Here is a 27,473-nt window from a genome sequence, read left to right as displayed (position 1 = left end):
GTACAGACGACTGTGGACAAAGAAAATAGGAAAATTTCAAAAACCTAAGCTACAAAATCTAGCACTTACCAAATAAAAGTTTTCAGATGCCTTATGTCCTGCATTTGTGACATTATGAACTAATGCCTGCTGCTGCTGCTGCCAAGTCACTTCAGTCGTGTCCGACTCTGTGCGACCCCATGGACTGCAGCCCACCAGGCTCCCCCATCCCTGGGATTCTCCAGGCAAGAACACTGGAGTGGGTTGCCATTTCCTTCTCCAATGCATGAAAGTGAAAAGTGAAAGTGAAGTCGCTCAGTCGTGTCCGACTCTTAGCGACCCCATGGACTGCAGCCCACCAGGCTCCTCCATCCATGGGATTTTCCAGGCAAGAGTACTGGAGTGGGGTGCCATTGCCTTCTCCGGAACTAATGCCTACCCACTAAAATATTTTATATGCCTTATTTTAATCTTACTCAGCTTGTGTTGTTGTTTAGAAAGCCTAACAATATATTTTGTTATGGTAAAATGTTAGCAATTAGCAGCAGATAGCCAATATTTTCCTTTTTTTCCCCCCATTAATGCCATTTATCAAAAAAAAATTGCCCTGGACATCTGTTTTCATTTTTAGTGATGCTTTTAAGCTCCCTGATGGTTGAGCACCAATTCTAAAACTTGATTGGATTTCAAGGAAAGACAACTGCCTTAGAAACAAAGAAACTGAGATAATTGAGAAGAAAAATTCCTGCTTTTGAGCCTTCTCGGTATAAGCACTGTTGATGATAGAGGCCAAAGGTTAGGTCAATAGCAGAGGCAGTCAGTGGAGTGAGCACAGCAATCTAACCATAACACAGCTATACCCAGGCTGAGTAAACACTCCTGTCCAGCCCAGGAACTCCTAGTAAAAGGAGTTAATATGACTACAGAACTAACTGATGCTAACTAAGGCCCCTAAGACACACGGTCCCATTAATACGACCACAAAATCGTACAGAACACGGACTTGGATTATGCATGAAACTTGGAAGCAGAGCACATACTGACACTGGACTTGCAGGTAAGTATTCTAGACTTAATTCCACATCACAAACTCCAAAAAGCCAAAACCAAGACGAGGAAATCATGTGTGAACTATTTCTGGCCTCCATAAAGAAGGCATAGAGAACTGAGTCCACTCACAAACACACTCGTAAATATTTATGACACTTTTACATTTCGCTTTGCCCATACATTTTGTGAAAGCATTTACCTGCTGCACTCCCAGTTTTGTTTAGTATTGCCTTATAATTTGCTGGGAAAAAATGTACATATTTGACAATATTTTACTCCTTCCACATGAACTAAGTTAAAATGGAGTTAAGAAAAGAGGCACAATGTGATTAATTTTCTTCCGAACTTTTCATTAAGCTTACTTATCTGATCTACTTCAATTTGACTTTAATTCTTTTATATCTAGAACCCAAGGTCCCCAGATTGTTTTCAAAATTACTACATATAAATCTTTTCTTGTATCAAAATCTTACCCAGCGGACATACTTTACTACCAAAGGCTATTCAGAAATTACTTTTCTGCATTGCTTAAAGCAAGTTGGACATGGTCTATGTAGAGGCCAGGCATTCACAGAGAACACCAAGCTCCTGGAATCTGAGGATTTAAAGAGGGGGAAATTGTGTTTCCTCATCTTTGTGTTTCCTCATCTTTTTTCTTTCTGCTGTGGCTCCAGCTCTCCTAGGAAGTTACCCAATGCCACAATTCTTTATCCACAAAAGAGAACAAAATATTAATACAAATTGAAAACCAACATTTAAAACATCCTGGTGGACAAAAACTAGTACAAATGAAAGAAGGTGGATCAGTAAATTCTAAGACAGAGATTTGAGTACAGTATTTAGTTTGCTAAAGTCAGCTGGTACAGTCTGGGGACAAGAACTTTTCTGGTTACATGCATATAACAGAAATTTTAAGCTGCAGAGTACTACCAGCAAGTTCGTATGTCTACTGTGAAGCAATACTGATTCTCTGATAACCTCTATTAAAACCTTGACAGCATTCTCCTTCTATTAGAAACCCGGAAAGTTACTGCAAGCATTAGGCTAAAGGTTTTAAGTAACATAGTTTAACATGTCAAAAAGGAGAGAGAGAGAAAGAGAGAAAAACAGAACAAAGGGAAGTAAAGGCAAAATTCACAGTAAACTCCCTTGGATTAAAATTAACAAATTAATTCCTAGACAGAAAAAAAAAAAACCCGTAAGATAGAAAAAAACCCACTCAAATTACATCTTTTGGAATTCAATTATTATAAAATTGAATCTAGAAAAGTGTGGAGAAACAACAGCAAAAAGATAAAAGTAGACAAACACGCAGAATGGAGTGAAGCAAGAGCGGCAGGGCACGTGGGTGGGTGTTAAAATTTGCAAGTGAGTGCTATAAACAGAACAAAACAATGGATATTCAGCATTGTGTTTGACAGATTGACACTTAAAGAAAAAGAGAACTGTTTGGAGCCATATGGTAGGTTGGGTTCTAACAGTCTTTGAAAGGACATTTTATCTATTCTATCTAAAAATAGCTTAGCAGTGATATACAAACATTTTTTTGAGCAGAAGAACCTTTTTTTCACCTGCTACCCCAAGATGCATGCTGTGGCACCTAAAACCTCCCTCGAAGCCTCTGAGACAGCTTCTAGGAACCTTGGAACTCTGCTGACCAGTGCAAGGGCCACAGTGGCAGCAAATTCTTTCGGAGTCAACAGATCTAATACAATCGGGAGGAAGGACAGAACCTTTTAAAAAAACTACATCAAATGCAGCTGTGTCTGATTTCAGCCCGGCCGCCTCAGGGCTGGGCCCTTCTTTCACCCTGGGTTCACTGTCATTCCCTGCGTGAGCATCACAAAGCACCTCCCAGCCCACAGCTCGGACATTCTGTCCACCAACCCAGACCAAAAACGCCAGAGTCAGCATCGCATCCTATCTAGCATGGGGAGAAGGCCGGCTGGCTTCAGACTCCAGTGTGTGCTCTAACACTGTCATCCGACTCTCTGTGTCCCCATGGACTGTACCCACCAGGCTGCTCTGTGCATGGGATTCTCCAGGCAAGAATCCTGGAGTGGGGGGCCACATCCTCCTCCAGGGGATTTTCCCAACCCAGGGATCGAACCTGTGTCTCCCGCATTGCAGAAGGATTCTCTCCAGACTCCTCCAGAAACGACCCCTCTCGCCACCTCCAGGCACAGTCTCCGCTGTGAGCAGGCGGCCACCCTCTTGCCCAGGGACCCTGATGCCTGCCCGCTGGCCCCTGGGTCCTACTCAGTGATCTAGAAACTCTAGTTTCCAGTGATCACTCACACTAGTGATCAACCAGAGTGGTCCTTACACGGAGGGTTGACTGTTTCACTCTTCTCCAAACTATCCCCCGATCCTCCACTTGCCTGGAGGAGAAGCCCAGCTTCCACAGTGGCCTTGAGGTGGTAGCCACCCTGACGTGCTCCCCAACCTCTCACAGCGACTCATCGCCTCACAGCAGCGCTGCTGGCAGAGGGCCTGGGCTGGCAATGCCCTGGGCCCTCCAGCACCACCTAACCCCGCTGTCACCTCCCCAAACCACAGCCTCCAGGGCCACCTACATCCAAGGACAGTCACCAGGTCCAGAGGCCCCAGGGAGTGGGGGGAACGGCTGGGCCTGCACAGCAGCTTGACCTCTGCCACTGCCCTGCTTCCTTCTGCTCCTTCCACATGTCTTTATCCCGTCCTGAAAAGTGACCTGCCCCTTCACACCACCTCCGGACCTGCCTCCCGAGACCCCAGCCTGCCACGAAGGTCCCACACGATCCAGCCCTGCCAGCGTCTCTGATCCCCAATCTTCCTGGTCTCCCCAGTTCACCCCGCTCCAAGCTCACTGGCCTTGGTTTGGTGTTTCCTCCTGAGGACCGGTGAGCTCCTGCATGAAGGTCTTGGCGCAGCTGTTCCTTCACCTCCTTCCAGCTCTGCTTAAGTATCACCTTAAACATGTGCATGCATTTGCTTACCTGTCTGCCTGTTGATTTCACTTGGAAGAAATGACTTCACTTACAAAAGAGTGTGAAAATGACTTTTTTAAATACATGAAGGCCGAGTAATGGAAAACAAACAAAACAACAACCAAAAAACTCAGGGGTTCTGGACTCCACCCTGAGCCCCAGTGCCCAGCACTGGCCCCCTGCAGCTGTGTGGCTTTGGGGAAGGGACCACACCTCTGGCAGCCTAGGCCCCCTTTTGGTGGAGAGACTGATTTCACAGAGCCTCTTAGAATGGCCCCTGAGAGTTAGTTGATTTCTTGTATGTTAACAGGCTGTGAAAACAAAGGGCACGTAAATCCTGGTAATTCTGAAGAGATGACCCCATGAACCTCACATACCAAAAAAACCCACCGGGAGTACACTTGCATCCTGGCTTAAGGTCAGAGTCCTAGGAAGTGGCTTTTTGGCTCTACTCAACCATGAATAGACTGAGAACTTCCAGTGAAGTAGAAAGGGCTGGACGATAGCATTCCCAGGGCACAGAGCTGGCCCAGCAAACATCACCGAGAACCCAGAAGGGTTATGACCACTAGTCTTGTTACGTGGTACAAAACCCTAATATTTTGCTCTTCTTGCACTGACTCTAATTACTTCAGACTTTATTCTAATCTCTAAGGACCTGGCAGGGGGTGTGGGGTGGGAAGAAAGCACATAGGATTTCAAATATCTAGGTCTCTGTATGTTCATCAGAAAAGCTTTAAATGTTAATAACAGCCATATGTCTGGTTATTTGAGATTAGAGACTGAAATCTTTTCATGTGTATCTTCAACTCAAACTTTTATATTTATTTCTGTTCTTGTGATACAGAGTATCTGTACTTGGCTTAAAAATAAAACAATAACTCCCCCAAAATCTCAGCTGTTTTTATGTGTTCTTCCATTCATTTTTCATTTACTAGAGTGAACTGTGAAATGTCCTTGCCCATAACCTCAAATCCACCAGCTTGATTGATTTCAGGGGTTGTGTTGGAGACCCACCCTGCCGAGCAGAGAAGACAGACTACCTGTAAGCTGGCACTAACGAAGCCACAGTAATTTCACACCGACCATCACACCCTATGTTCATCTTTTCCGATTTATTTGTGAGCTCACTAGAGTCCATTTCTTTATTTCTAAAGAGAGAATCACGTAAGCTTATGTGAAAGACACCATTATTAAAAACCATTGTTCATTAAAAACCATTGTTCAACAGTTATACCTTAACAATGACTGCACCATGTATTAAGATGATAATAATTAAAGATGGTGCTATAGAAAGATAAGGAAAGCAGACCTTGTCCTAATCAATTAGCACACAATGGCTGTGCGGTTCTCTAGATCCACATGCTACATCTGGGAACATCCCTGCCTGGGGTGAGGCGCACGCACGTATGTGTGTGTGTGTGTGTGTGTGTGTGTTTCCCATTGAAATTCAGTGCTACATCAGATTATCTAGGGTCTTTGCTAAAGCAATAATCTACCAGAAATTGGCTTCGCTTTCCACATCCTCCTTTGAGGATAACATGCACTCTTCTGATTTTTCTTCATCGCTTTATACAACTTAATATTCAGGCTAGGGAAACTAGAAATCTCCTCCAGGTCAAACAACTGCTCAAATCTATCCACAAATTTATTTTCCTTCTCCAGCCTGAATTTCATGACCCAGAGGATGACGGTGGTTTCTTTGCACAGATGGTCGAAGGTAACGAGGAGTTCTTCGAGAAATGGATGAGCATAGACCACGTCGGCCGCCAGGATGTAGTCAAAGTTGATGGAAGCCCTGGGGAAGTTCTTGTCTAGAGCTACACCCCAGGAGAGCTCTTTGACCTGAGGCAGATGCTTAGCTTTCGTTTTGGTGTTTCGAGAAATATTATACTGCAGGTTTCCAAGTAACTCAGGTAAATCTGTGGCAGTCACGTGTGCGCCTGGGAGACAAAGGACAGCAGGGAGAGAAACCTTCATGGGACGAGGTGAAGCCACCGGTTTGTGAGCCACCATGCACTTTGCAATTCGGCACGAAGGCTAGCCCCATGTCAAAGACAGTACACACAAGAGGGAAATGCCTTCAGAATGGATGCTAAGGTAGCCTCGCGCCTCCCCTTACACACAGTTAGGTTCTCCAGGTATTGATGCTTTTACATCTGTTGCACTTTTCTGTTCTCCTGGGTTTTTTTTCTTTTTTTGGTCACTTTTGTTTTGTTATTCTTGCTGTTATTTTCTATTTATCTACTTAAAACATTAAAAGGAAGGGAAATTCAAAGGATTTTGGTATCCTCATTGGATTGAAACAATCAGATGTCACTGTTGAAAGATAAACGGGATCTTCCCTAAAAGAAACCTGAGCTCCAGTCATGTGAGACCAAATGAGTATACGTAACACTGAGCACCCCATCATTGACCAGGAAGTGCTTGAGTGTGAGAAGTGGAGGCAGGAGAGATGACTTCTCAGTGTCACTACACTGAAAGTATCGTGACACCCAGGTTCATGCCCATGGTTTCAGCTTGACCCCATTATAAGCCTGACGCTTACAACCTGCATTTGGGGCTTCCCAGGTGGCTCAGCAGATAAAGAATCCACCTGCCAATGCAGGAGACGTAGATCCCATTCCTGGGTCAGGAAGACCCCTGGAGGAGGAAATGGCAGCCCACTCCAGTATGCTTGCCTGGGAAACCCCATGAACAGAGGGGCCTGGCAGGCGGCAGTCCATGGGGTTGCAAGGACTGAACGACTGAGCACTCGTGCACACACAACCTGCACAGACAGCTCATGCAGCCAAAGGTCACACACAGGACAGAATGCTCGGATGAAAACATCAAAGAAGCCCACAGTTAAAACTGAACACTGGCAGTCCTTTTCAGGAGAAAATTGTACACCAAAACTCAATAAAGTCTTTCCCCTAACATGAACTTTAGGCAGCAGGAGAACCTGAAAACAATGTGTAAATAAGTCTACAATTGTCTGAAATCTACATCAGACAAGGACAGGCTCGGGTAAGGGATGAGAGAACAGATCTGGAGGGGAATCCAGTTCACCCCAGACCAGTTTAGAACCCATTTCTCACCCATGATGGCAAATTTCTCTGGCTATTGACTCTATTTCTGGAAACTATTAAAACGGGAGGGAAATAAACATTTCATTAGTAGAATCACAGAGATAAAAATCTCTGCATTCTAGTGTGTGTGTATAGGGTGGGAGGTCTATCAAGTTCAACAAATCTTTTTAAAATCTCAAGATAAGGAATGACTCCTCCCTCCACTGCCCTTCACCCATAGGAATATAAACTATCTGAAGGGGTTGAAAGAGGATGAGATGGTTGGATGGTGTCACCAACTCAATGAACATGAGTTTGAGTAAACTCCGGGAGTTGGTGATGGACAGGGAGGCCTGGCGTGCTGCAGTCCATGGGGTTGCAAAGAGTCGGACATGACTGAGCGACTGAACTGAGGCGCTGGGGCTGACTGAAGAGCTTCGTGTCTAGAGGTAAATACCACCACTGAGCAAACAAAGCTCCCCTCTTCTGATGCTTGCGTCCAGTCATACAAGCACCAAAGGGACGGATTCCTTTCAGTGAATGGACAGCTTCCCCAGACACAAATTCTGCTCTCAGATGAGGGCGCTTTCAGGTGTAAATCCAACGGGACCTCTGACACTAGCCATACTAAGTGGGATGGTGACTTTCAAAGCAATGTCAAGACAGAGCAATTTATAAAAATAAAATATTTGGGGAGGGTTTCAAGGGTCCTATATTTCTCCAGTGTTTTAGAAAGTTGTGAATTGCTAAATCTTGAACTCCTCTCAAGATTTTAGAGTGGCAGGTGTGCACTTCTGAAGATCAAGAAAATCAAGACGGATTTGGGCCGCGCACATCAGAGAAGGCAGATAAATTAAGGCTGTGAAATAGATAACAACAACAGAAAAGATTGAAGCAGGCTCAGACACACGTAGAGACCATCGCACATTTAGTTGGAAAAGAAGACGCTGGTGAAAGAACAGGCGATCGCAAAAGAAGAATGGAAATAACTGAGAAAATAAATCCAAGGACACGCGCCTAAACTTAGAAGCAGACGTGACTCCTGACAGTCTTTCTCTATTCCAACAGGTGCTTTTTCATAAAAGAAAATGACTTCAAAATCCAAAAGGAATATACCAAGTATACGGGGAGGTTGAAACGGGCTGAAATTTAAATAAAGAAGAGAGAGTCCGCAGCAGTCGGCTCTGCCTATGCCTCATATTTCCCATGTCCTCCAGCAGCCAGAATGCCAGGATATACATGCCGGCTAGAATGCACTTGTGACCTACACCCCAGGAGAAGAACTAATACAGCTTCCCAGAAAATTCGGAAGCAAACCAGTCAGGTGACTTTAACATCGTTAAGTTTCTTAATGAAGCCCATTCAAAGCATGAAGGGGTTGAAAACAGGCCCTGATTCATGTTGATGAAGAGCAGAAACCAACACAGTATTGTAAAGCAATTATCCTTCAATTGAAAATACATAAAATTTTTCAACATAAAACTAGAAATAAATAAATAAAAATAGGAAAAAACTAAAAGATATTCCTTAATATCAGGAATAAGAAGGCAAACAAGCCCAGGGAAAAAAAGCGGGTTGTGGGGGATTGGGGGGGGTGGGGGCGGTGGGGAATACATGTACAAAAAAAAAAATATGTAAAAAGACTCAATTATGAGAAACTAGGACCAACTTTCTATCAGGAGGAGAATTTCAAAATAAACTATCATTTATATATATATAAAAAAAATAGGCCCAGGTTATAGTAAAATGAAAGTGAAAGTTGCTCAGTCGTGTCCACCTCTTTGCGACCTCATGGACTATACAGTCCATGGAATTCTCCAGGCATAGCAAATGGATACCAAAAGCAACTAATGCTATCAGATCATTGGATTCTCTGATCCCACTTGATCTAAAGCAGCTACTTACCAAGTAAACTCGCCACAATGGAGACGAGCCCCGTTCCAGCTCCAATTTCAATCACATTTTTGTCGACCAGGTTATATTGCTTTACGTTAGTTTCCAGAAAATAGCACAGAACAAGGGCCTATGAAAATGCAAAAAAAGAAAAAATAGTGCTTAGTAAGTAATCACAGAAAGCAATATTAAACTCCATTAGACAAATACCCCACTAATGCTATAATACATGTATAAGCACACGTGAGAGTGGGCTTCCCAGGTGGCACAGTGGTAAAGAATCTCCCTGCCAATGCAGGAGACATAGGAGATGCAGGTTCAATCCCTGGATTGGGAAGATCCCTTGGAGGAGGAAATGGCAACTCACTCCAGTATTCTTGCCTTGGAAATCCCATGGACAGAGAAGCCTGGTGGGCTACAGTCCACGGGGTCGCAGACAGTCAGACACAACTGAGCGACTGAGCAGGCATGCACATGTGAGTGTATGTGTGTGTATATACACATCTCTACAGAAAATTATCCACAGAAGTACATTCTCCAATAGGTTCAACATTTAGGATAGAAAAAGTCTTTGGGGATTATTGGGGAGAGTAGAGAACTAAGAACATAGAGTTCAGTTACTTAGGCTTGATTATCTTTAAAGGAAGCAACTTCTAATAGGGCTTCCCTGGTGGCTCAGAGGGTAAAGCGTCTGCCTGCAATTCAGGAGACTTGGGTTCGATCCATAGTTCGGGAAGATCCCCTGGAGAAGGAAATGGCAACCCACTCCAGTGTTCTTGCCTGGAGAATCCCATGGATGGAGGAGCCTGGTAGGCTACAGTCCACAGGGTCGCAAAGAGTCGGACACGACTGAGCGACTTCAGTTTCACTTTCTAATAATAAGAGTCATTTTAAAGAAATATATGTTCAAGATTGGGGCAGACAGTAGAAGGGGCTGCAGCCTTCGTAGGACAATTGATAAATGAGTGTGGCCTTTTAGAATATTCTGCATGTTGAGACTGATACAGATTTCATTTTAATTGTTTAACTCAAATAAAGCCCAGTTAAATGGGAAATAAAAATGTGTACAATTCTAAACTTTTCTGACCTATAGTAACCAAAAACTGAATGTGTAAACAACAGTCTTTATTAACCCTACAAGTCAGAAATAGAATTGGTGGAAGCATTTTCCCAATTTCTTGATTTCTAAATTTTACTGTTGCTTGAGGTCACAAAATAGAACTATGGAATCTCTCTTCTCTTTCCAAATGGTATATAATAATAGACAAAATTGGATGAAAAATAATTTAAATTATACCGATGGCCAAACAACAGCGCCGTAACAATCCGTGGCTTCATTGATCCGGATCTCATGGCCAGCGAAATGAAACCCTTCCCAGGGGATGGTTGTTACAAATGCTGGAACAAAACACCTCCTCATGATCTCTGCAACCACTGTCCTGTCATCGCCGTCTTCTCTGCTCTCTGAAAGGAAAAGAAAAAGCCAGTGGTTGTGGTTGCAGCAGTAAAGGAGAAGAATCTACTGGAAATGCAGCATTTCCACCTAATCTAAGTTGCTTCTGACCAGTCATTGACGTTAGCTGCAACATAATGGTAGTAAGGTATAACTATTTGAAAACAGCTCTTAACAGAAGCTGACATTTCACACATTGGGACAACATCTTTCTGATTTTTACTGAGGTTGAAGTCAACTGTTAGTCCTTTCTGCAATGCTATGTGAAATAAACAATTGAAAGACTTTTTAAAAAAACAACATATTTTAAAGGCTAGCAACCAAAAAATAAATAAATAAAGACTACCAATCTATTCATCTAGAACAAAAGACAGACTGATGATAGAGTCTAAGATTTCTACTATTCTTATTAGCTTCACAGTGCAATTCCAGTTATTTCAACGTAGCAGATCCTTTGTGACCTGCCTTAATCCAAGCAAAAGACATGTGATACCATCCATCAATTACACTTGTATTATATTATTATTACTTATTTGTATATTATTGTTTGGGGGCAACTCATGACATCTTAACATTGACAATATCGGATAAGTTTCACTGATAAGAATACAAAATGTTGCTTTCTGGAGAGCAATCTTATGGTATTTTGTTAATTTATATATAAATATCCTACAAGCCAGCAATCCTGCTCCCTCTTCTAAATTTTTACACAAGTCCTTAAGTGGATATGTGTGAAAATATTTGTCAAAGACCTACATCAAACACATTAGAAAGGTTGTCAGGAAGAAGCTGGAAAAGGAAAGGAAGTATGAAATGGGTAAAAAGGATGAATGAAACAAGATACAGACAGATACACATACAACAGGGGGTCTTGTTGAGATGATGCCATGTACCATGACATGAAGGGTATGACTCGCTCACACCTCTGCCCTGAGACCCAAAAACAAGTAAGTAAACAAACAGAAAACAAAAACATTTCCTAGAAATTTGGAGGAAGTACAAAAACTTCTCATTCTGGTCTTCATAGAAGAAGACAAGTTTCTCTTGGGAAATTTATTTCCCAAATCTCAAAAGTTAAAACCTTCACACTTTGCAACCTTGCCATCATTCATACTTTCAAAACAGATATGACACTCCAAAGTCAAATGTCATCTGATCCTTGAACGTCAGATGGAAAACACCGCGGCTGCCTCCTGGTCTCAGCTTGCACCTCATCCAGGAAACTCAAGTTCCTCTGGGGATGAACAACATGCCCAGCTTGTTCAGCCTCTTTGAATATTTCCATTGAGGGTGAAGTTGTTCCTTCACAAGCGGCCCATTCTGCAATTAGAAAATTTGATGATTCACAATTCTCCCTAACTCTAAACCAAAATCTGACACCAGCAATTTTTAAATCTATTCTTCCTAAAAGTAAGGAAGCAATTTCCCTCAAAAACGAGCAAACTTTTATCATTAAAACAAGTCCCAAGATTTTAGGAAAGGGGAACATGCAAAGGTTTAAAAAAAAAAAATGAGGAGTTTGGCACCAGTCTTAAAATTTCTGGACTCAAGGCCCCAGGAGATTTTGCAGCTTCTCCATGCATTGAGGCAAAAACAGGGGTGAGAGAGAGGTTGCCCTAAGTTCTTGAGTCCTAAGAGAAGACGTACTGAATTGGCCAAAAGGTTTTTCCATAACATCTTATTGAAAAACTAGAACAAACTTTCTGAACCACCCAATAGTTGCCAAACTCTGTCCTGTGAGCTCCAGTAACATCATTCCGTAGCGTTCTGGGAGCACAGTGGCAAGAAGGAGATGAAGTTTTTCCCTGTTGGAAGATTCCCTCAGGGGCCACAATCCAGCAGGAACTTGAGCCAAGACGATTTCCTGTCCTAAATTCTGTGATCCCTGAACAGACCCAGACAGAACCAAGCATTCTCCAAAGGACTCTAACCTCACCGCATTCCACAGTGGGGGGCCACCCCCACAACCCCCTCTACCAGCCCTCACATTGACCTTGGCAGAGATGCAGAGAAAACGAACCGGTGAAAAATGGAGAGTCCTAAGCAAGAGACACCTCTTCTAACATATTTCACTGTATTTCTCCTGAAACAACAGCAGGCTCTCACATTCAGGAAGAGCTCCAGGAAGCCAGTAATATTGGTAATAACGTTGCCTTTGAACTTTAACTTTCATTTTGCTAGATTCACTTGCCTTGCTAAGATGGGAGGCTGGGGGGACAGCAGAGGGCTGCGGAAGTTCTTTAGGGGAAAGCTGAGAACTTTTAATTGCTTCCTTGACCTTTAGTTGAATGTGCCCGCTTGGGCCTCCTTGCGAACTCCTTATAAATGCAGCACTTCTTTGACAAGTCACCTAAGGTATCGGGGATTAATAGACCTTAGAGCACACGAAATCCCAGGAGCACCCGCTAAGATTCCAGTCTTTGATATAAAAACTTTGCCGGTGAGTATTTACCGCTACCACACCGACATCTCTGACTTTGCGCTTTCCTAAAAGAAAGCTTAGTTGACCAGATCAGTGCTGCTGTCCTAACAACTACAGTGCAATAACAAATGTAAATAAATAGAGCTAGTCTTCTTTTTTCAAGAATGACATTTTTACTTCTATAAGGAACGGAGATTTAAAATACATATGTAAATATATTATGTAATTTTTAAAATGACTTACACCCCCCAAATTAAAGGATCTTCCAAGAGATTGGAATTTCATGAAATTTCCAAAAAATTTCATGAAACAACAACCACTGTTAATCGCATGTTGTGGTGGTGGTGGTTGTTTAGGTGTTCAGTCGTGTCTGACCCTTTGTGACCCATGAACTATATGTAGCCCGCCAGGCTCCTCTGTCCATGGGATTTCCCAGGCAGAAATACTGCAGTGGGTTGCCATTTCCTCTCCAAGGGTCTTCCCAACCCAGGGATCGAACCCGAGACTCTTGGGTCTCCTGCATTGCAGGCAGATCCTTTACCCAGGGATTATTTGCACATACACCCTAAAAGAACACAATTCGATGATTGCACACGGTCATTTGAAATGAGTTATGCACCTAGGCTGATCACATATCCTATAGCAAACACTGTCAGGCTGAAGAAAATTTAACTGACAGTGTTTTATATTAGCATTCTCCTTGGAATTTAAAGACTATATAAATATCAGTCATTCCATAGAAAGGGACACTCATAAAAAGTATTCCTTAATTGATAGCAGGAAATCAAAATATACTGAATTTGGGTACTTACAATTATTTGTCCAGATGTAATACATGGGATTTTAAGAGCAAATACACACATACAATTACATCCAGCTTAAAACTTCAGGGACTTCCCTGGTGGTCCAGTGGTTCAGATTCTGGGCTCCTAGTGCAGGAGTTCGATCCCTAGCCTGGGTTCCATCCCTGGTCAGGGAGCTAGGTCTCACAAGCAGCGACTTGGACATGGCCTAGCCAAATAAATTAAAAAAAAAAAAAAAAAAAGACTTTACTGTTTTTTAGCATTAAAGATTTTGAGGTTAAAAAAAAATTTTTTTTGGCCTCACCTCGAGACTTGCAGGGTTTTAGTTTCCTGACAAGGGATTGAACCCAGCCCGTGGCAGTGAAATCACCAAGCCTTAAACACTGGACCACCAGGGAACCCCCAGGGCTAATAACTTAAGAACAATTATTTATTTAAATTAAAAGACAGGAGATTCCCAAGTGGCACTAGTGGTAAAGAACCTACCTGCCAAAGCAGGAGACATAAGAGACACAGGTTCTATCTCTGGGTGGGGAAGATCCACTGGAGAAGGAAATGGCAACCCACTCCAGTGTTCTTGCCTGGAGAATTTCATGGACAGAGGAGCCTGGCGGGCTACAGTCCACAGGGTCGCAGAGTCGGATAAGACTGCATCAGTTTAGCATGGACTAGCACGCACTCAGTGTTTCAGCAATATCACCACCCATTTCAAGGTTGATGCCAAGAGCCACTGGGCAGCAATCTAACAGAAAAGCTGCACTTTTACAGGGCGTCCCTAACATCGCCTTGTTGTAACAAAAGGGGGAAACCTATGCTCCAAACACAATATGCAAACAACAGGTCCCCAAAGAGTATGTTTGGCTATTTGTTGATTATGGGACTGAATCTTGAGAAGGTCAATGAATTCGTGGATATTCTTTGGTTTTTAGGAAAGATGTGAAGAGCACTTTTCTCCAAAAGTTAATAGTCTTATCATACAATGGAATTCTAATTTACACTTCCAAAGAACAATTTTCTACACATATTCCTTCCTTGTAATCTAGCACTCAGCCCCAGGACAAATAACTAAAACCAGGAAATGTTATGCAATATGTAGAATTTTGGCTTCCCTACATGAAAAGTAGAAAACTTCTGATATCTATACCTGTGTGTGTTAGTCGCTCAGTCGCATCAAACTCTTTGCAACTCCATGGACTGTAGACCAGCAGGCTACTCTGTCCATGGGATTCTCCAGGCAAGAATAGTGGAGTGGGTTGCCATTTCCTTCTCCAGGGGATCTTCCCAACACAGGAATCGAACCCAGGTCTCCTACATTGCAGGCGGATTCCTTACCATCTGAGCCCCCAGGGAAGTGCTATACCTGTAGATAAAGCTATCTACCTTAATCTTAAGAGTATTATTATTAATGAATTTAATATTGAAACAAATATTAAAACAAATTGTAAATAAAACATAATCAAGAAACCGTAACAATTATGTTGCAATTTTAGGCTTATCTGTCTTAATGCTTTTGATACTATAAAGGCTTAACACCATTTTCCTGCTATTAAATCTTTGCTGATTGTGAATAATATCTACCAGGTGCTCTTGTCCTCTAGAGAACTAAAGTGATTTCAATTACAAAGTAAAAATTAGCAAGATTCTGCCATGTTACAGTGATGATTTTCTGAAGAGGAAAATCCAACAGTGAATTGACTTTCAAGGCTGGATTGCAACAAGCCTTCAAAAACGCAGGTTCTGTCTGCATTCTTCTCTTTTATACTTTTAAAGTCAATAACAGCAATAATAGATGGAAGGGTCAGATCACAGAAATACATGGGAAAGAAAATTCTTTAACAGCTATGACAAGTGAATTTAAGCTTCCATTTGAGGGCTGTCATGAAGACCTGTCAGCAAAATTTAAAGTAAAAACCCTTCAACTAAATGAAAGAGACTGTCATTCAATAGAATCTTCTGTTCAAAGATGAATGTCATGTGCTTCTTAGAAATACCTAGAGAGTTTTTTTTTAAAGATGTTAAAGATATTTTCAGATTAGTGAATGGTCACAGGCAAACCTGAAAACTAGAATTCTGAAAGGCTTAGCAATGTCAAGTTCTCAGGCCCTTATGTTAAACCTGATTCCCTTATGCTGTTTTCACAAATTTTTTTTTTTTTTTTTGGTCTGGATGTCTGCTTAGTTTCAAGAATATATAGAGGCTATAATTTTTTTGCCAGAATGTATTTTTTAATTGGAGGATAATTGCTTTACAATGCTGTGTTAGTTTTTGCTGTACAGCAATGTGAATCAGTTGTAAGTATATATGTGTGTGTGTGTGTGTGTAAACCTTTATATGTATGTGTGTGTGTGTGTGGTGGGTGGGGGGGCTTCCCAGGTGGCGCTAGTGGTAAAGAACCCTCCTGCCAATGCAAGAGACCTAAGAGATGTGGGTTCAATCCCTGGGTCGGGAAGATCCCCTGGAGAAGAGAACGGCAACCCACTCCAATTCTTGCCTGGAGAATCCCATGGACAGAGGAGTCTGGCAGGCTACAGTTCATAGGGTCACAAAGAGTCGGACACAACTGAGGACCTTAGCACACATGTGTGTATATACACATATATGTCCCCTCCCTCTTGAGCCTCCCTCCCACCCTACATCCCACCCAGCTGGGTCATCACAGAGCACCGGGCTGAGCTCCCTGTGTTATTCAAGAGGCTGTAACTTTCATTAAGTGGCTCAAATGATAACTATCAATACATTTGCCAAAGAAGTAAAATTCACTTTTTACTGAGACTGCTCGGGTTGCAAGTCAGGGGTTAAAAAATAAAAAAGAACCAAATTTAGTTGTACTCAGAGCCGGCTGCTGGAATAGTACCAATGTGGGATAAAAGAAATACTTCAAACGAGCAATGGGAAGCCCCACTGCTTGGCTGAATCAGGAGAAGCATCCTCAGGAGGAGACATCTGAGTTGCGGCAGAGGGAAGATGAGGGCTGCCAGGCAGGGAAGGGAGGACGGGAGGTCAGGAGAGACAGACGCAGCCCCCGCCGGGGCGTGGAGGCAGGCTTGGCAAACCGGGAGGACCGCGAGCTGGTGTACAGGCTGGTGTCGAAAACGAGCCGGAAGAGGCAGGCGGGGATGACCCTAGGGCAGTGCTGACCTTTCTTCTACAGGGTGAGCAGGAGCCAATGACTATCATGAGGACAAGAATTACCCCGTCGAATTTGATATTTGAGAATTTCCTTCTGGTGGTAGCAGCGGAGGCTACAGTAGAAGCGAATCAGAAGCCGTAATCATCTAGACAAAAGACGCACGAGTCTGCAGTGAGGCAGCAAGCCTTGGGTCTAGGAGCCACGTGTGACTTTGTGGGCTCCCGAGGCAGTGGTAGACTCCTCCCTGGAGGGCAACAAGTGATGTTCAAACTTGACATTCAACCCTGAGTTTTGAAGCTATCTGAGGCAGATTACCATGTTTAAGGGTTATTGTTCAATATGTGAAACATTGATTACAGTCTTATCTAGCAGATATTTATCCAGATTACTTTTTAAACATGTAAAATGTGTTGATAGATGATTCTCCCATTAGTAACTTTGTGTACTCTGGTACTCCAATTAGTATATTAACGTTAACTCAGACTACAGTTTGGTATGTTTCTTAAACAGCAATAGAATTACTCAAAATTTCTTCTTCCTATATTAAGGCAGTATTGCTTATGATGGGAACTGCGCTCAGCTGTGTCCAACTCTTTGCCACCCCGTGACTATAGCCAGCCAGGCTCCTCTGTCGGTGGGATTCTCAAAGCAAGAATACTGGAGTGGGTGGCCATTTCCTTCTCCAGGGGATCTTTCCAACCTGGGGAATGAACCCACACCTCCTGTCTCCTGCCTTGGCAGGTGGGATTCGTTACCACCAGCGCCACCCGGGATGTCTCTCCGCAAACATCCCCCTGTAGATCTCGGGCTCATTTAGTCCCATCCTGGCACCCGCCTCTTGAAGGGACCAAACCAACGCAAGGCAGAACAGAGGCCATCAGGCAGGCAGCTGGACGGCCAGGTTTGGGAGTCACTGTGAGCAGGCATCACGGAGCCTTGGGTTAGGATGGACCTGATCCAAGGCTGAGCACCCTGAGAGCAGCCTTTATAGCACGTGGCTACTTGTGCTAACAGCTGGAGAGCAGCTGTTGACAAGGGTAGGCAACCTGAGATTTGGCACAGTTGACGTGGATGTGGTTTTAGACGGTTTAGATTACAATGCAGCGTTAGAAACCGTTCATTGTTGTTCAGTCACTAAGTCATGTCTGACCCTTGTGACCCCATGGACTGCAATTCACCAGGCTCCTCTGTCCGTGGGATTTCCCAGGTCGGTTACCATTTCTTTCTCTGGGGGATTTTCCTGACCCAGGGATCGAAACCACGTCTCCTTAGAAACCAAAGACAGAGGAATTTTCAGCATTCACTATAGTCCTAACTTTGTGCATAACAAGTGTTACCCTATAATTCTTGGATATTCAGGCCAGTGTTGAGTTAGAAGCACTGGGCTATGGGCTTGCTCCATCCTTTCCAAGCACAAGATAACCAAGTACAGAAGAGCTAGATCGGGAAGAGCCAATACCCTTCAGTACTTGAGAACTGAGTGTTCTACTGGTTACTGAAAGCTTTTCCAACAAAATGCCATGTGACTCTGCCCTCTCCGCACACTCTTAATCCCCTCAGCACCATGCCTGTGAATGTATTTTGAAAGCTTCAGTCGGCTACGTGGATGATTATTATGGGCTGTGTTTGTTCACGTTGTAAAATACTTTCATAATAGTTCTGTCTGCACCTTACCTTGAACTTCTTCCATATCTTTTGTAATTCGCCAAATTACCATACGCACAGTGGAAACCAGGCTTTGTACTAATGGTAATGACAGTGATGAGATTTTATTCCTAAACTGCAGAGAAATCGCATCTTCATTCAAATCATCTAAATGGTTGGATTCTCTAAAGTGATTATGACTTTAAGTGTTTAGATTTGCGAAAATTACTACAGTTAAACCATTCACGTTTAAGCCATGTAGGCTGCCAACACTGGGCATACACCCAGCTCTCTTGGCCTAACGATGCTCACCCAGGCAGAGGCCACCTGGTACGCCTAAAAAAGGGAGGAAAAAAAACAGGACTACAGTTGTTAGAAAATATCCAAAGTGTGCAGATAAAACAGAGAGAGAAAGAAATCTAGACAATTAAGTTTGTACAACTGTTCTACAAAAATATGGTAGTAATACTTCTAGTCTATGTCAAGAGCGTATGTCTGCATGTTTTAATTTTTATTTATTTCTGACTGCACTGGGTCTCAGTTGCTGCATGCAGGATCTTCGATTCTCATTGCAGCATGCAGGGTCTTTAGTTGCAGCGGGCAGGAGCTTCTAGCTGCGGCATGTGGAATCTTTAGTGGCAGCACGTGGGATCTAGTTCCCTGACCAGGGATCGAACCTGGGGCCCTGCATTGATAGTGCGGAGTCTTAACACCGGACCACCAGGGAAGTCCCTATCTGCACTTTTTATCTCAAGGCAATGGGAACAGTTATATATTACAGAGTCTATGAAAAGTCATTCTTGATATTTAGGATGATATTAAAAAAAAACAGCGGCTCAAATCCAAATAACTCCACTGGTAATGGAATTTGACCTTAAATTCTCCTTACCACAAGAGGTCAGAAGAGGTCAAATTACACTGTGTTTGCCTCTAATTAATACATCAGAAGGACCATACACACAGGCTAGACAAATTTTACAGTCTAAAATCAACTTTCATGGAAGCAATTGTAAAAACCATAAGACTATTTTTATCTCTCTTGCAATCTTCCTATCTGAAAAGAAATAACGAAGAAATCACAATCATGTATTTAGCATGTAGCATCTGGGGAAAATTTTTATTCCAGTTTTGCAGATTAAAAAAAAAAAAACAACTCTATTAATACCTAGCAAGTCTATATACTTGATTTATTACCTGTCAGAATTATCTCTAACGTATCATCAGGTATAGCAGGAGACAATAAACATTGTTAGAGATAGTTACAGGTTAGCAAACACAAGCACAGGCGTATATGCAATTGATAAAAAGCCCCAGCTCTCTTTAGGACATCAGTGAACGCCGTCAAGGTTGGCATGTACATCGTTAGTTGCTTTGTCTTCTTAGAATTGGTCAAATTACATAAAGAAACAAAAAATAATTTACCTTTTTGAACTTCTGGATCCATTAAGTGATTAGCTAATGGATGGCGATATACTGATGCTTTCTTGATCATTTCTTGAAAACTAGACAAATAATACATTAAGATATCAAATGGTAATAATTAATTCAAAATGTGCTCTCATAGTTACCGAATAAAATTTAACACCAAATACAGTAGAGAAAATTATATTAAAATATCTTATTAAAAATTATGATTTTTAAAAAGACCATTAAAACACAATCTATCTAGTACCAACTAAAATTCAGAGTCAGAAATTTTAGAAGTTCTTGGAAGAAGAAAACATTCTTCACCAGAGCCACCTCAGCTATCACAAAGAAAGCCATCATCTTCATACTAACTAGTCAGAGAGCAATCCTAAAACTTAAGAGGTGATTAAAACATTGGGAGAGAAACGGTTCCACTCAGTGTAGTGAACGCCATAGCATTAATCCAAAACAAACCTCCCTACATAGCACAGATGCAAAGAAGCTGTCACCCATGGCCATCAGCCTGTACCCAAGGTCAAATAGCCCAACCACCAAACACTTTCTTTTTTGAGTAGCTTCTTTAAAAAAAAAAAAAAAAAAACCCATACCATCTCAGCAAAGATATTTAAAAGGAAAGGAATTCAAGCTTTGTATGCCTCTCAAACAAAGCATATCTTGTGAATGAATGAGCTTAAGTAAGTTGTAGTTCCAACTTTGGAAAACAACGATTTGATGTTTTAAGCATCAGTTTTTGAATCCTTTAATAATCACTGTACTACCATGAATTAATATTCACTCCTTTCCTACACCTGGCTCCTAAAACACATGTCACAGCCACCACATCTTTCTTTAAACTATGCCTCAGTAAATTAGGAGACAGATTGTTTTCCTTACAGTTTACAAAGGAGGAAAATCAAAGGTTATATTATGGCCCTGAGGTCGCAGGGCTGAACAATAGCGAAAGTGGTCACCCGGTTTGTTCCCAATTTAGTTTCTCTTCCATTAAAGGGACGCGGTCTTTACAACACCTGTCCGCCAGCAGGTCAACATGTATTAAACGTGAAGTCTGGACATACCTATGTACACGAGTTAGCTGAGTTTCTAGAAGGTTAAAAAGGATCATCCACAACTTTGTCTTTGCTGCGGAGACCCTCTGATGGTGCCTGAAAGGCGAGCGCCCAAGCTCGGCAGTTGACTACTGTACGCGCTGGCAGCAGGTCTAAGCCTGACAGCTGCGTCTGCACAGCCTCTGAGATTCAGCAGCGAGGCTGGGACGCCCATAAATAAGGGGTCGGAGAAAGTAAGTAGGCATATTCCATGTGGGCGTCTCGTGCCCAGAGCGAGAGCCAGCGGGAAGGTTTCAACTCCTCCTGCAAATGAGTGAAGGCGATTTGGGCCAAGTGATAACTTTTCACTCGGATGCCAAGCGTTATTTAAGCCTCCCCAGCTCTGACGTCCTGTGAGACGGAGGCCACATGCTTTCCATGTCACCTTGTCTGGGTGCGAAGGCCATTTTTAGCCTCAGACAACTGCCCCAGAAGGCTTGGGAGAGTGTGTGCTGCAGCGCTCTGACCGCAGGGATTAGGTTACCGCAGTTCCTTCCTACTGGGAGTAAAGAGGCAGGCAGAGGGTATCTGTAGCCTGTACACCTGCTCACGTGCATGTAGGGCTGCAACTCAGAGTTTGTATTAACTCCCGCGACCACTGGAAATAGCCTGAATAAGAAGTTATTAACAGGTAATGAAACCCAGCAATATTGTAAAGTTAAACTTAGGAGTGCGGGTACAGCCTCTAAGAAATACTTCACATATTATGATGGATGAAGCTCACGACAGTGGATAGGACAGGACTACTGGTCTGGGAGCCTGATTTTAATCACTCCTGTCAATAATTGGCCTGTGATTTTAGGCACTGACTTAGCGTGTTTCTTGGCTTCCTCATATGTAAAATAGAGATATAAAAGGCACATAGTATCTATGAGATGAATATGATAGACAAAAAAACATTCTGGAAACTGCAAAATCTTAAATGATGAAAACAATTATCCACAGGAGGTTAATCCTGGGCAGAGGACACGCTCTTTTTTTTGGATCTTTTTAAAACAAGAATGAAGAATTATTCAGTGAATAAAAACCACCTGTCTTTTCCCACAATTTTTTAATTTTTTAATTGAAGGATAATTACAGAATTTTGTTGTTTTCTATCAGACATCAACATGAATCAGTCATAGGTGTACATATGTCCCCTCCCTCCCATCTCCCGCCCCATCCCACCCTAGGTTGATACACAGCACCTGAGTTCCCTGAGACGTACAGCAAATTCTTGTTGGCTATTTTACAGATGGTAATGTGAGTTTCCATGTTACTCTCTCCATACATCTCACCCTCTCCTTCCCTCTCCCCATGTCCATAAGTCTATTCTCTATGTCTGTTTCTCCATTGCTGCCTTGCAAATAAATTCATCAGTGTCATCTAGATTCCATACATATGTTAGTACATAATATTTATCTTTCTCTTTCTGACTTACTTCACTCTGTATAATAGACTCTAGGTTCATCTACCTTATTAGAACTGACTCAAATGTGTTCCTTTTTTGGCTGAGTAATACTCCATTCCCACAAGTTATTTAAAAGATCAAGGAACCTCAGTTTAGACAGGCAGAATGTCTAAATCATCTGAAGAGACACGACGACAATGATTATTTTGGTTATATTGAACTGTTTTGGAAAAAAGAAGTACAGAGAGACTTCTGCCTCCAGCTCTAAGTAGCTTATAGCAACACAGCACTGACTCTTTACTCAAGATTATTTGCTTAGGAAGATGTTTAGGGCAAGAGGCTAACTTTCCAAGCATAAAGTGGCTAAAAACAGAACAAAATTCAAAAGAAGAAATATCCCACTTGGTACCTGTGGAAAACTACTTTTTAGGGATGAAGGAAAACTAGGAGATGGAGTCTGACAAAGTGCAAACCAGCTCTGAACCCACTCAGTCCTGGTTAAAGTGAGGTGACCTTCCCCTCTGCTTCCCGCCAGAATACATTCTGGAAACCTCTCCAGAGGAGGACTCACAACATCTACAATTTTTTATACATAATGTCCAGCATTCACTCAAAGTTTACTAGTCATACCAAGAAACAGACAACAAACCCACAGGTAACCTAGATACCAGGATTGTTTGATACAGACTTCAAAGTAACTGTGATCAAGATATTACAAAAAACAGACGAAAAGAATTACACCAGAGAACTTAAATCTACAAAAATGAATCAAATAGAATAAATGAAATAAAAAGCTCTATAGCAGTTTTAACAGCAAATGTAGAGAAAGTGAAAGATAAGTTGAAATATAAATTTACAGAAAATGTATAGGATGGTCGCCAGGCTAAATAAGTTACAGGTATCCCAACTTGCTTTGAAAAATAATAAATTTGCTATGTTGTTGTTTGTCTTAAACGGTAACCTTTTTTTTATAGGTAAAAGAGCACCCTGAATTCTGAATTAGAAGATTTGGGTTCAGGTCACAATGTTTTCCAATTAGATGGGTGAATTTGGTAAAGTTGGTTATAACAACATCTTGAAACTTCCTTCTTCCCTTATAAAGGATCTACCTTGGTTACAGGGTTTAGAGGGAAAAAAGGATATAATCTCAAATTGTCCTGTAAATACTGTACTTATGGCATAATAATGGTGTTTGGTTTTTAGTCTTTTTTTTTTTTTTTCCCCAGACTTCTATCTTTATTGGTATGGGGCTTCCCAGGGGCTCAGTAGTAAAGAATCTGCCTGCCAATACAGGAGACTCACAAGACATGGGTTCAATCCCTGGGTCAGGAAGATCCCCTGGAGAAGGAAATGGCAACCCACTCCAGTATTCTTGCCGGGAGAATCCCATTAACAGAGGAGTCTGATGGGCTACAGTCCATGGAGGTCACAAACAGTCAAGTACAAACTGAGCATACACACATCTTAATTAGCATTTGGACTGAGTAAACAGGCTTTTTGCAAACATATTTAAGTCGTCTACTAATGGCACAAAGTGAAGAGGAACTAAAAAGCCTCTTGATGAAAGTGAAAGAGGAGAGTGAAAAAGTTGGCTTAAAGCTCAACATTCAGAAAACGAAGATCATGGTATCTGGTCCCATCACTTCATGGGAAATAGATGGGGAAACAGTGGAAACAGTGTCAGACTTTATTTTTTGGGGCTCCAAAATCACTGCAGATGGTGACTGCAGCCATGAAATTAAAAGACGCTTACTCCTTGGAAGGAAAGTTATGACCAACCTAGATAGTGTATTAAAAAGCAGAGACATGACTTTGCCAACAAAGATCTGTCTAGTCAAGGCCATGGTTTTTCCAGTGGTCATGTATGGGTGTGAGAGTTGGACTGTGAAGAAAACTGAGCGCTGAAGAATTGATGCTTTTGAACTGTGGTGTTGGAGAAGACTCTTGAGAGTCCCTTGGACTGCAAGGAGATCCAACCAGTCCATCCTAAAGGAGACCAGTCCTGGGTGTTCACTGGAAGCACTGATGCTGAGGCTGAAACTCCAGTACTTTGGCCACCTCATGCAAATAATTGACTCATTGGAAAAGACTCTGATGCTGGGAGGGGTTGGGGGCAGGAGGAGAAGGGGACGACAGAGGATGAGATGGCTGGATGACATCACCAACTCAGTGCACCTAAGTTTGGGTGAACTCTGGGAGCTGGTGATGGACAGGGAGGCCTGGCAAGCTGCGATTCATGGGGTCGCAAAGAGTCAGACATGACTGAGCAACTGAACCGAACTGAACTGAACTAATAGTTCTGATTATCTATTTTTCCTCCTTCTGGATACACAGTCCAGGTAGAGATTACATTTCTGAGTATATTGAGTATACACTGAATATGGTCAGTTCAGTTCAACAGGATGGGAACAGGGTGTGATTCCTCTAGTCACCTTTAACATAAGACATCCTGCTCACCCAGGACTATGGTTCTTTCCTCTTTGAGGAGGTTCAACTGCAGATACAGCCATGACCAGTATAGACAGCTGAAGAGGTACAGTACCCAGGGAATGGCTGAACCTGGACCTTGCATGACCTCAAGGTGCTCACCTGCCTCACGAGCCCAGACTGCTGAGGAAGACGTGGTGTCTCAGCTTACTTGAAAGTACAAGTGTCTGTCGCTCAGTTGTGTCCAACTCTTGGAGACCCCATGGACTGTAGCATAGCAGGCTCCTCAGTCCATGAGATTCTCCAGGCAAGAATACTGGAGTGGGCTGCCATTTCCTTCTCCAGGGTATGTTCCCGACCCAGGGATCGAACCTGGGTCTCCTGCATTGCAGGTGGGTTCTTTTACCATATGAGCCACCAGGGAAACAGTGGTTCACACGGTTTAGGAACACGTCTTGGTTACAGCAGCTTAGCCTTCACTCCAGCTACTGCAGTGCAGGATAAATATAAGTTATCAAGGCAACAAAATTACATTTTAGCAACAAAATTACATTTTAGCAAAACTACTGCTATTCTACCTACAAACACATATGCAGAACACTCTCATTTTTAAGTAGCTTGGAGAAATTAGAGAATAACATGAAAAAGTTAATGTCTGTCTTCCCAACCCTTCCCCACAACTGTTCTATTTAAAATATCTCCAGAGAAAAGAAGCATTAAGGAAAGATTTTATTTTGGAATCTAGAAAAATGATACTGAAGAATTTACTTACAGGGCAGCAGTGGAGAAACAGACAGAGAGAATAGACTTATGGCCATGGGAAGAGGGGAGGAGAGGGTGAGATGTATGGAAAAAGTAACATGGAAATTCACATTACCATTTGTAAAATAGATAGGCAATGGGAATTTGCTGTATGGCTCAGGAAACTCAAATAGGGGCTCTGTATCAACCTAGAGAAGTGGGATGGGGAGGGAGATGGGAGGGAGGTTCAAAAGGGAGAAGATATATGTATATGGCTCATTCATGCTGAGGTTTTACAGAAAACAACAAAATTCTGTAAAGCAATTATCCTTTAATAAAAAAAATAAATTAAAAAAAATCACACACAAAAGAAGAAAAGATTTTACTTTGTTTATGTAGAAGTCAGTGTTGATTTTAGAAGAAAGCTTTTAGAGAAGGCTGAAGCAGAAGATGTATTTCAAATTAGGAAGAAAGAACTAATGAGCAAAGAAATGCAGCAGCTACAGTCCAAGTACCTGAGAAGCTGCACTGGAATGTAAACATAAATGAATGCAAATATAAACATAAAAATAGTTACATAAGGGGTTTCCAGGTGGTGCTAGTGGTAAAGAACCCACCTCCCAGTGCAAGAGACGTAAGAGACGCAGGTTCCATCCCTGGATCGGGAAGATCTTCTGGAGGAGGGCGTGGCAACCCACTCCAGTATTCTTGCCTGGAGAATCCCATGCATGGGGGGGCCTGGGCTATGGTCCAGGGTCGAAAAGAGTCAGACACGACTCAGGTGACTTAGTATGCATGCACATACATAATGCTTACATAAATGAGATGGATATAAAGATAAATATATTTTATTCTCCTCTAGATAGGAAAGTCAGAGGGAACGTACACTGAGAGTAAGTACTGATCAACAGAAACCCCTTTTCCCTTTCTAACGTTAGAAAGCATCAACACTGCGTAATACTAGAAACGTGAACAGATGAGGCCTGTATATAAAGAAATATTCAGTGAAGTGGAAAACACTAGAAAACGATAACATATTAAAGAAAACAAGTAACTGTCCAGTTCAACGTCCATATTTTTAAAAGCCACACAACAAAGACTGTGCAAATACTGTGAATTTTATTATTTCCCCACAACAAATTCATCACAAAACGTTAAGCTGTGCCCAATCACAGAGGCTGCATGGGTTAGGTTTTCCACTTCCTTCCTCTCGTGCTTCTGCGCCTCCCCTTTTTCTTCCCAAACACAGGCCTGGCGGTCACCAGCACGGGCTTCGCCCTCCCCCCATCATCGTCGTCGCTGGAGCTGCTCGTGGTGGTCCCGCCGTCCCTCCGGGAAGCAGGCTGTGCTGCGCTCTGTGCAGCTGACGAGCGGGCTCTGGACGCCCCGGGCGCTTTCGCCCTTTGCACGCCCATCGCAGGGAAGTACTCCGCATCCTCACCTGAAGAGGCCTCGGATGACTGCGAGAGGTAGGCCTCCCCCAAAAACCCACCACTTTCGTTCCCTCCTTTAGAATCCGAAAGCCTCTTTCTTTTCGGGCTGGATGGCTCTTTCCATCTATTTGCTGTGCCTCTCTTCTGGGTTTTTCCTTTCGCCTCATCAAGGAACTCAGACTCTTTCTCCATGGCAACAGAAGCTGCTTCTACTTCACTGGCTGCTTCTTCTCTTTCTTTTCTCAGCATACATGTCACAGCTCTGTTAAGTCTCTGGCTCTTAATACCCTTAGCCTCCTGTTTCTCCTGTTGGGCTAATCTAAAGAAAGAATCAATTCGGAGCTGTGTCTAAAAAAATGAAATAATATTCGATCAGACAAGGAAGTAAACTTTACAAAGCAAAGAATTCCACCTTATTATTAGTGGCACTGGATGACTCTTTCAGAAAATACTAATTCATCCTTTTTCAAAAGGGTAAGCCTACAGCTGATTCATGTTGATGTATGGCAAAAACCCAACATAACACTGTAAGGCAATTATCCTCCAATTAGAAATAAATACATTTTTTTTAAAAGG

General features: G+C 42.5%; 2 protein-coding genes across 3 annotated transcripts in view; both read right to left on the bottom strand.

Annotated features, from left to right (window-relative positions):
• Positions 1 to 5,091: 5,091 nt before the first annotated feature.
• LOC113902541 (protein-lysine methyltransferase METTL21E) lies at positions 5,092 to 21,212 on the bottom strand. Its single transcript, XM_027557940.1, has 5 exons — positions 20,877 to 21,212; positions 19,816 to 19,895; positions 10,239 to 10,405; positions 8,954 to 9,071; positions 5,092 to 5,941 (listed from the first exon to the last, which is right to left on the bottom strand). Exons 1-5 carry the CDS (start codon positions 20,921 to 20,923, stop codon positions 5,481 to 5,483), a joined length of 873 nt encoding a protein of 290 aa, XP_027413741.1. The 5' UTR covers positions 20,924 to 21,212; the 3' UTR covers positions 5,092 to 5,480.
• Positions 21,213 to 26,561: 5,349 nt separating this feature from the next.
• The window catches only part of LOC113902536 (basic immunoglobulin-like variable motif-containing protein), a 69,237-nt gene continuing 68,325 nt past the window's right edge, over positions 26,562 to 27,473 (bottom strand). For both annotated transcript variants that reach the window (XM_027557935.1, XM_027557932.1), the window contains one exon: positions 26,562 to 27,245. In XM_027557935.1, coding sequence (XP_027413736.1) covers positions 26,652 to 27,245 — 594 coding nt within the window. In that variant the 3' untranslated portion in view covers positions 26,562 to 26,651. The remainder of the gene's footprint in view (positions 27,246 to 27,473) is intronic.

The sequence above is a fragment of the Bos indicus x Bos taurus genome, chromosome 12, assembly GCF_003369695.1.
Source record: "Bos indicus x Bos taurus breed Angus x Brahman F1 hybrid chromosome 12, Bos_hybrid_MaternalHap_v2.0, whole genome shotgun sequence".
Taxonomy (NCBI): Eukaryota; Metazoa; Chordata; class Mammalia; order Artiodactyla; family Bovidae; genus Bos; species Bos indicus x Bos taurus.
This window is presented reverse-complemented; position numbering and strand designations above follow the sequence as displayed.

Excerpts from the sequence above, each read along its gene's own strand:
- LOC113902541 (XM_027557940.1), bottom strand. The coding sequence starts at position 20,923 with ATGATCCTTTTTAACCTTCTAGAAACTCAGCTAACTCGTGTACATAG. Across the intron at positions 19,896-20,876 it reads CAGCTAACTCGTGTACATAG|TTTTCAAGAAATGATCAAGA; the intron begins GTATGTCCAGAC and ends TTATTTGTCTAG. Across the intron at positions 9,072-10,238 it reads GCGCTGTTGTTTGGCCATCG|GCCCTTGTTCTGTGCTATTT; the intron begins GTATAATTTAAA and ends GCATTTTCATAG.